The 10,343-nt window shown below is 27.1% G+C and overlaps 1 protein-coding gene across 1 annotated transcript; it reads left to right on the plus strand.

Annotated features, from left to right (window-relative positions):
* Positions 1–2,191: 2,191 nt before the first annotated feature.
* On the plus strand, positions 2,192–8,715 carry LOC112703230 (2-oxoglutarate-dependent dioxygenase 19). The gene is made up of 4 exons (XM_025754584.3): positions 2,192–2,500; positions 3,817–4,052; positions 6,219–6,546; positions 8,304–8,715. Exons 1-4 carry the CDS (start codon positions 2,252–2,254, stop codon positions 8,550–8,552), a joined length of 1,062 nt encoding a protein of 353 aa, XP_025610369.1. The 5' UTR covers positions 2,192–2,251; the 3' UTR covers positions 8,553–8,715.
* Positions 8,716–10,343: the final 1,628 nt, after the last annotated feature.

Here is a 10,343-nt window from a genome sequence, read left to right on the forward strand (position 1 = left end):
TTTTAAAAGTAGAAGAATTTTAAACTTGAATTGTATACTTTTTAATTTTAAATAACAAACAATCTTATAATATATTATAGAGATCAATTCAAATTATTTGTGTTTTATGTACAAAATTTCTGTGTTATTTTTTATTTCTTTGTCAAAATTTATTAATACACAAACAAATAAACAAAAAAGATACATAAGAACAAAAAAAAAAGATGATGACGATAATGATGATAATGATAATAATGACGGAAAAAGATGAAAAGAAGAGAAAAAATCAAACGAAAAATAAAGAAGAAGGAGGAGGGAAAAAATTGGCGAAAAAAAAGAATGTAAAGTAGAGCGCGTACATATGGGTTAATAGTTAAATTAGTTTCTAAAAGATAGTTTGTTCTTCAATTTAAATTTATTCTTTAAAGATTTTATTAGTTAAATTGGTCTTTCAAAGATTATAAATTAATCATTTTTATCTTTGAATTACTCAATTAATAGTTTTCGTCAATAATTAATGACATGGAATATTGACTCACATCATATATGACACATAATATGTCCAATTAGACGTTGAACAAATATATTTATGAAAATATATAAATTTAATTTCATTAAGTTCTACTAGGATTATGGTTTATATAATTGAAAACAAAAATAGACTGAATTAATAAATTTTTATAAACGTATTTGTCTAATCTCTAATTAAATATACTAGATGTCATGTATATATGTTATTAGTTAATGTTCTATATCATTAATTATCAACAAAAACTATTAATTATGTACCAGAAGGACAAAATAATTAATTTATAATTTGATTGATAAGATTTTTCATAAACGAATTTAAAAAATAACTTATTTTTTTAGACTAATTCGACTGTTAACCTGTATACATATACTTGACTTAATTGGATTTTGTTACATAAAATATGTGGCCACCTAGTATTTCCAATTCAAATATATCAATCCTTACCGTCAAATTAAATTTAATATCAGATTTTATTTGACAACTGAAACCTCGTAGGTAATTTGTTATCATTGATAACTTGGTATGTACGTTAAAGTTAAAAATTTTAACATTCACTTTGATAAAAAATAGATGGATCAACAATAATGAAAGAGATGAGATTCCTCTAAGAAGAAGATTATTTCTGGAAGAAGCGATAGTTATCTAACAGGAAAAGTACCAAGAGTTAAAAATTTCAGTAGTCATAACTCATAACAGCAGCAGAACCACAAGCTGCGCATTTAATTTAGACAATTATTTCATCACTATTAGGTATATATGACGTAACGTTGCATTTAAATATCATGTTTGAGTAAAAAAAAATCTAATATAACTGTTATACACGTGTATTTAATTATGTAAAAATATTAACAAAAATAATTATAATTTATATTAATTGTGTTATAATTATTTAAAAAATGAATATAATTAAATGATACAATATTTTTTGTAATTTTAACGCATTAAAATTAGACTATGATTCGGATCCGGCCTCTAAACCTCTCTTCTGAACGACTATCAAATTTGGAATTAGACCACTCTCATCGCCAAAAAAAAATTAATAACTTGTAATATTCTAATCTAACATTTAAATTTAAATTCTTCCCTTATTTTAAATAAACAAGATAAATTAAGGTAATTATTACAAGTTATATAAAAAGAGTTAGAGGTCCCTCAAGTACGTTACTAATTAACTCCTCAGACACATGCTTTTTAGATCTATTCTAACTCGAGTAACGAAATGTCTTTGCAGGTATTCACTCCTGTCCCCCTAACCATGCAATCCAACAACTGTCTTGGCTGGCAAGTGCTCAATCCATCTCACAATTCGTATAAAAAACTTCTAGTACAGACTCTAAAAATAAAAACCTAATCAATTGTATTTTTATAGAATAAAATATAAAGATACACAAAATATTGCCTTCATCTTTTGGCATTTTTGTCTGGAAACACAGATTCCGCAATGAACCTTACTAAACTCGAAAAAGTTTAATCACGATCGAAGCAACCCCACAAAGGCACAAACTCTTGGTGTGTGATATAATGTCCCCACGCACTCCCACGTGAGAAAAATCTCAGCCTTTTAAATTGTTCGACGATTTTCATGCGTGCGATCCTAACTAAGAACCTTTTGGCATATTGCATACTTATTATAACTCATGCCTACTTTACTCCCCTATTTAAGTCGCAAGAGGAGTAGCTACTAATATCATATAATCATTCACGCTTCTCTGGAGTTAAAAACGAAATTAAAAGAGAGAGATGTTGAGTGTTAAGAAGGTAGCTGAATCATGTGTTAGTAGTAGTAAATTGGAGCGTATTCCCTCAAAATATATGTATTTGAAAAATAAGAGCGACGAGGACTCCTCCGTTATTTTGTGTGACGAAGAAGCTCAGAATATTACAATTCCAACAATTGATTTCTCCCACCTTATCTCTTCCAACCCCACTCAACGTTCCAAGGAAATCCAACAATTAGGCCGCGCCTGCACCGACTGGGGTTTCTTTATGGTAACAATATTTATATATTCAAATCTTTTTATCAATTAAATCTAACAAATTAAATAATAAGACTTCAAATAATACTAGCATAACAGATTTTTGTTATGTTAAAGGAAAAGTATATCAATATATTATTTGTTAATTTATTATCGATAATAATTAATTATTATATTTTAAATATATATGTATAAAGAGACGTATTCAAAAAATACATATATAAAGACATTTTTATTAAATACAGTTATAAAAAAGACATTTTTATTAGACATTCACAAAAACACTTTCAATAAACACAATTATAACTAAAAGTTGACAAAAGTTGACCGATATGCTATTGATAACATACCAGAATTGTATGTTAAATTATAAAATATATATAGAGGGTTATGAAAATTGGAGAATACTACTCTAATGTGTGCACTTCAACATCCAATTGGGTATTGTTGTTGCTACAAATCGAAATGATTTAATCTGATTTTGTTCGAAAATCGCGAAACAATTCCTCAATTTATCATAGATACATAATATAAAGTTAGATTTATAGTATCAAATATCTTTTCATGTGCAATAATTTTTTTCAACAGTTGAATTCTAACTTCTTACTACTTAGATTAATCTAATAAAACTTCATAAAAGTTAAAATTAATTCCATAGGTTATCATTATTGACACTTCAATTTTATGTATATTATAGTTTTTAAAATGATCCCACTAATGAGCCAATGAAATATTTGTATAATATGTATAATGAGCTATTTATTTAGTCCAATATATACTAATTTCTCAAATATAATACATTTATAATATCCAAAATAACCATCTAGATACCAAAAATAATAAACATCTGATATAATCATTTTTAAACTTCCGTTATACAGATATTTCATTGACTCCCTATACTTCTTCTTTTAAAATACAACTCCATAAGGCTACTACAAAATTACACAACTAAGGATGCATGTTTTAATTTTTTAAAATTTAATAAGTTGAGTTATCAAGTAGATAATACAACATATTATTCAATGGTTCGATTGATGAAATTCATATATATATAATTCAATCACGTACATACAGAGTAAGTAATTAAACAACTAACCCAAATGACGGGAAAAAATTAAAGAAAGACACCATCTGTCCATCTCCATCTGCTTGAAAGAATTTAGAGAAACAACAGCACCACCAATGGATGATTATTTCTAGTATAAAATTTTAAAAAATGTAAAACCATTTTGTGAAGTACGGGTCCTCTAATAAGTACCATAAACTGAATGACATGACTTTACTTTGGTTATTAAATTTGAACTATTATTATTATTATTATTGCAGCTAATCAATCATGGGGTGCCGGAGACACTGAGAGAGGAGGTGCTTAGGGCATGCAAGGGGTTTTATGATTTGCCTGAGGAATATAAAAAGCAATATGAAGGAGGGGATATATTTGCTCCAATAAAGTGTGGGACAAGCTTCAATGCCAATGTGGAGAAGACCTTTTTGTGGAGGGATTATCTCAAATGCCATGTTCACCCTCATTTTCATGCTCCATCTAATCCCCAAGGTTTTAGGTACCACACTCTCACTAATTAATAACCATCTTTAGTAATCCTATATATGTTTAGCTACTATTTTTCTTGATTTGGATATTCGCTAATTATATTGTTTGAAACAAAAGTAAATAAATTTATAATACAGATACACATAAGAATTTCATCTTTCTTTAATTTCATCTCATCGGAGATCTATATATAAATTTCAATATTGCAGTTTTTTATAGGCTCATTATTTGATTTTTTTTTTTTTAGAACCTAAAAGGCTCTACAGAAGTTTTTCAACCACTTATTTGCCCCTTTTTTTTTTTTTTTTTCAAAAATCAACTTGTCCTGTTAATCAAATAAATAACATACTTTTTATATGTCCGCTTTTTAAATTATTTTTTTCGTTGAATCATATAAAGCGAGAAATCACATCATTTTCTTCTTCTCTTCAATTCCTTTCGTTTTAGTTTTCTTCTTGATTGCAAGCCAACTAGGGTAGTATATCTTCTAGTAAAAATATTTTTTATTCATAAGAGTTGAATATTGGATATTGTGTAAAAGAAGTCACTGACGTTAAATTATCTTGTCTATTTTGGCATATATAAAATGATACGTAGTTAAAACCTTATGAATAGACTTCATCTTGACCATTTTTACGATAAAAATGTTTGGACCACAATAAAAATTAGCTTAAATTAGATTAAATTTATTTTATTTTGCATTCCTTAATTAGGGTTGAAATAGTAAGTAATATTATTAGGTGTAATAAGTTTACGAGTACAAAAGAGGATAACACTATATATGAATGTTGGGTATTAAAGGGAAGCATGTGATCAATGATTTAGTTTTTATATCATTCATATTCCATTCACTTAATATAAACAAACCAATCCAATTATCATACTTATTAATTTTTAATAGGATAATGATCTTTAAGTATTTTCTAAAATTTGTTTAAATGTATGAAATTCAAAGATTTCCTATAACTAATTTATGCACTAAGTGGATTTCGTGGGTCACCCTTAATATATCAAGATTTTCTTATTAATGAAACAAAAACTAATAAAAATAAATAAAAAAGAAAAGATAACCTAATTAAAGAGGCAAAAGACGTATATAGTAATAAGATTTTCTTTATTTTTTTTGAGAATCACTTAGATAAAGATGTCAAAAACATCTTTTTTTTAAAAAAAATCTTTTTTAAAAATTAAAATTTAACACATATAATCAATTAAATTATATTATTTTTATTAAAATTAAACTGAATAAATCAGTTTAGCAAAAAAATTAATAAATTAAATTTTAAATCGGTATAAGTTAATATTTTTATAAAATATTACTACAATATCCCTATTATAAAACACAACTAAAATATCTCTATTATATATATATATATATATATATATATATATATATATATATATATATATATATAAAATTCTCAAAATTAATATATATAATAAGAATATTTTAGTAATTTTATATAATAGGAGTATTGTAGTCATTTTTTATAAAAAAATAATATTAATTTGGACAAATTTAAAATTTGATTCACTATTTTTCGATCAAATTAATTTGTCTGACCTAATTTTGACAAAAATAACATAATTTAAGTGATTATACGTGTTAAATTTTAATTATTAAAAACTATTTTTTAAAAAAAAGACATTTTTTGCGTCTTTATGAAAACATTTTTTTGTCTTCTGTCAGATCATAAATAGATATGATTTGTTTTAATTCATCACCATTCTCTAATCTTATCTAATCTGAAACTTATGAACAATTTCTTTCTTAATTGCCAAATAAATTGGTTTGAGACTTTTGAGTAGAGTTTAAATTCTATATCTAAATTTGTACTTCTTTAGTACTATTTGTGATATATTCTATATCTAATTTATCCTTATTATTATTAGAATATAATTTTAATATACTGTTGATGTAAAATAGTCTTTTATATATATATATATATATATATATATATATATATATATATATATATTTAATTTTGTAATGTCATATGAGCAAAAATAAATTTTTTTAATATTAACTGCATAAATAATTATTCAAAAAATAAATATAATTAAATAACTATATATTTTATACGACTATGTATTTTATATTGTCAATGTATTAAAATTAATTTATTATTATTGTTATTATTGTTTGCTAATTGTGGATTTTATTAACTAAAAATAGCGAAACTACAGAAGCATACTGCAAAAAGAGTAGGGAAGTGATTGGAGAGTTGCTAAAAGGAATATCAATAAGCTTGGGACAAGAAGAAAACTACATACATAAAGTGATGAATATTGAATCAGGGTTCCAAATGATGGTTGTTAACTTTTACCCACGTTGTCCTATGCCTGACCAAGCAATGGGTCTCCCTCCACACTCAGATCATGGCCTTCTAACCCTGTTGCTGCAAAATGAGCTTGAAGGCCTTCAACTTCTCCGTAATGACATGTGGATCCCTATCCACCCTTTACCCAACTCTTTTATTGTTAACACTGGGGATCACATGGAGGTAACTCAATAATACTCACTTCTCCATGCAATTTCATTCATTTATTCATTTAATTTGTGTTGTTACTCCAACATACGCTATTGTCACATCCTTTTTACATGCATCGTTAATTGAGTTTAGTTAATTATTAGTATACATTATTGTTACTGGTAGTGCAGCTAAAAGAGTTTTATACTAACAAATAACTAGGTGTTCCATGTATGTATAAAATTATTAAATCCTTTTGTTTGTTAATTTCACTACCTATTGTTGTCTTTGTACATGTACATATATTTGACAATACTTGATTAGATATAAGTGTGATTTTGATGCATTAACAGTATAAATTATTTTACGTAGTCGTTTAATCACGTTGATTCATTTAAATTATTATTTATGTATTAATTGTTAAAAGTAATTATTTTTAGATATATGTGTAAAATTCTTTTTACATTATTACTGTATTAAAATTAAATTATTTTTATATTAAAGATACATCACAATTAAATTCTAATTAATTATGCACAAATTCTGAATTTATTTATTATAATTATGTATAAATTTCATTTATTATTGTTATTGAATTTATTTAGCTCTTACTAAACGAACTATCTTAATTAAAAGCATTCATAAATTTAATATATAAAATTAGTTGTGTATAGAATTCATTGATTTCATAATGTATGATTGCTGCGCTGCTATGATAATCAACTATGATAATAGTAACCAAAAAAATACAGTTGCCTTTTATGTTTCTTTCGTTTTTTAATTTCTTCTTTGCTAATGGTAAATAAAATTAGCAAGAGTATAGAAAATTAATGCTTAAATAATTGATATTTGTTAATTTTTTATTACAAACTTATTTTTTTTTTATTTTAATATTTGTAGAATTTAAGATTTAAAATTAGAATTTAATATTTAAAATAAAAAATTGACTGACGTTGCCAAAAAAAAATCTCTTTAGTTAAAATAAAAGATCATAAAGTCTTGGGAAATAAATTTTAGTAATGGCCTTGAAATAAACATTAAATTGTCTTAAATAGATAAATTTTATTGATTTATGCAATGTGTCTAAATTCTAGTAAATGAGAGTATAAATTATATTAATTTATGTGTGTAAATTTTGATTAATATAAATATAAATTATATATTTTATATATATAAATTTTTGTAAATATAAGTACAACTGACTAAATTATGATCTAAAATAATAATATTTATTGATCATGTAATATTTTTTTAAAAACTATATCTGGCACTAATAATTTTCGTTGACATGACAATATCCTATATACAATCTGCGAGAAACAAACATTTTTCAAATTTTTTATTTTTAATATTGGAGTGGCAGTGATGTTTTTCTTAAATGTGAATTATTGGGGTGTTATATTTAAATGTGGGATCGTTTAATTAAAGAAGCAGAAATCGGACCGTCTGATTTGTTAGAGGTATAGAAATCGGACCGTCTGATCCGATTTCTAGAAGTACAGAAATCGGACCATCCGATTTTTGAGAGGTACACAAATCGGTCCAGGGATTTGTGTTAAAAAAATTAAAAAATTTTAAGTACAGGAATCGAACCTAGGAATTTGTGTCCTTCCATAGTTTTGAAAAACACAAAAAATTATCATGTTAAAGTATATCACCACTTTTACTTCCATAACAAAAAAAATTAACCACATTTTCCTTGCTAGAATAAATTAAACTTCCTGCTTTGTTTTTGCTGAAACCATAAGTATTTGAGACTTGAGAGTTTATACGTTTGATTTAAATGGCAGATATTGACTAATGGAAAATATAAAAGCAATATACATCGCGCCATTGTGAACAAGAACGCCACCAGGATTACTATTGGTACGGCGCATGGGCCGCCGCTCGATGCCGTCGTTGGCCCTGCCACTGAGCTGATCGGGGAGGACAATCCCCCTGCTTATCGTGCCATCAAATATAAAGATTACATGCGTCTTCAACAGAGCAAAGAACTCGACGGAAAGAGTTGCTTGGGTCATGTTCGCATTTCAATATAGAGTTCAAGCATTTATGAATTTCTTGCTTTGTTTGTGCTGTAATTTAATATTGAATTGATTTGGGGAATGTAATTTAAATTTTCTGTCTAAAAGATAAATAAACTTTATGGCTGGAAATGGTGAATGTTGTATTGAATTAAATAGAATCAAGTTAATTTCTAAAGTCAAGTAGTCTCTTGTAAGAAACTTGATAAGAACACTATATGTACCGCAAGACTAAAGGACCTCTTGAAAGAAAATATTTTGAAAAGATATTTCTTTCGGAGGTGAAATTAGGATACGAGAACGTAAATTTATAGGATCGGAGCATGATGCTGCAGCCGATCTACTTACTCTCTAGGATGTCAAATTCATTGTAAGGCATTGTAAGAGACTCCGTTCAATAATAGTCTAAGAGCAAGGTATAAAGATTAAGGATAGATAGCATACCTTAAGCTTGTGCTAAGCACTTTATTTACAATGTCTGGAAGGAGAATCTGAAAAAGATTTGAATATATCCATGTAGGATACATGCAGGATCCTATGTTGATCTGATCCAATTTGGAAGCTGCATCGTAACATTACTCCCATTCGGATGCTGATATTTGTATGGGTTCCGAGAACCGTATTCGATGATGAAGCTATTTGGCAAAGTTCATTGATCTGCGCGTGAGCATAAGACAAGGTTTTTTGCCTGCTGTGCCTTCCAATAATATGGTTCTTATTGATGGTGATAACGATATAATGATTTAACCTTTCTGAGTGAGTCTTCGTGAGCAATTTATTCCTTTAGTTTCTTCGACTTGTTTTAAGAAGTCCGGAATGCATGTATGTTGTCTTTGACGATTTACAGTGAAACCTTTTAGATTTTTTCTTCGTGATGAAAAATTTCAAGTATCAACATATATGGCCCTAGCTTGATTCCAAGGTGAAGATGGGACTGACACTACAAGAAAATCACCAAAAATCGTTGGATTTATTAACAGATTTACTAAAAATTATACGATAAATTTATTATCATCGGATTTACCGGTAGATAATTTAATTTGAATGACAATAAGTTTCCAATGGATTTTTTAATCCACTGCAAATTACCGACAAATTTTACAGCAGATTTCACCTCATAATTGACGAATTTTTAAGTGTTATTACCATTGGATTCGTTTCACAGTAAATTCAATGGTAATATATTATTTATAAATATTATTTGATAATTAAATTAATTCATAGTGAATTTATCCGATGGCAATCAAGAATTCTTTTTATCTTTTAAAATGGTTATACGGAATATTTGTTATAACCTGATATATCATAATCAATTTATTAAGAATAAATAATATTCAAATTCGAATTAACGAAAATCAAATATTATTTTTAATCAAAATAGTCAACTACAATCTAAAATAACAAACATATAGAAGAAAAAGTCAAATAAATAAACAATAATACTGTCAAACAAATCAAAACAAAACCCTAATAACTATGGGCGTTGATAATTATCGTTGCCGTCATCCCCTGATCCTGTTACAACGGCGTTCTAGGTGGTGGTATTAGTGTTTGTGCTAGTGCATGTGCAGAGGACGAAAAGTCTTCTCCAGCAGCGGTGCTGCCACCAACACCTATTTGTTCATAGTAGATCGATGGCCATCTGCTGCTGCATTTGCTGAATTTGATCCAGCTCCTGCCTCAAGGACTTTACCTTTGCATCACGAGTATCCCTTACTGTCATACGTGTGAGAAGCTCATTATACCCTCTCCTCGAGTCTATGGGGTTGGTGGTTGAGATGGACGAATTCCTCACAGTTGAGGTGC

Source organism: Arachis hypogaea, chromosome 7, assembly GCF_003086295.3.
Source record: "Arachis hypogaea cultivar Tifrunner chromosome 7, arahy.Tifrunner.gnm2.J5K5, whole genome shotgun sequence".
NCBI classification, from domain to species: domain Eukaryota; kingdom Viridiplantae; phylum Streptophyta; class Magnoliopsida; order Fabales; family Fabaceae; genus Arachis; species Arachis hypogaea.

What these genes read in the sequence shown, in the direction of transcription:
- LOC112703230 (XM_025754584.3), top strand. Translation starts at nt 2,252, where the DNA reads ATGTTGAGTGTTAAGAAGGTAGCTGAATCATGTGTTAGTAGTAGTAAA. An exon ending in CCGACTGGGGTTTCTTTATG is followed by an intron (nt 2,501 to 3,816) that starts GTAACAATATTT and finishes TTATTATTGCAG; the next exon opens with CTAATCAATCATGGGGTGCC. An exon ending in ACACTGGGGATCACATGGAG is followed by an intron (nt 6,547 to 8,303) that starts GTAACTCAATAA and finishes TTTAAATGGCAG; the next exon opens with ATATTGACTAATGGAAAATA.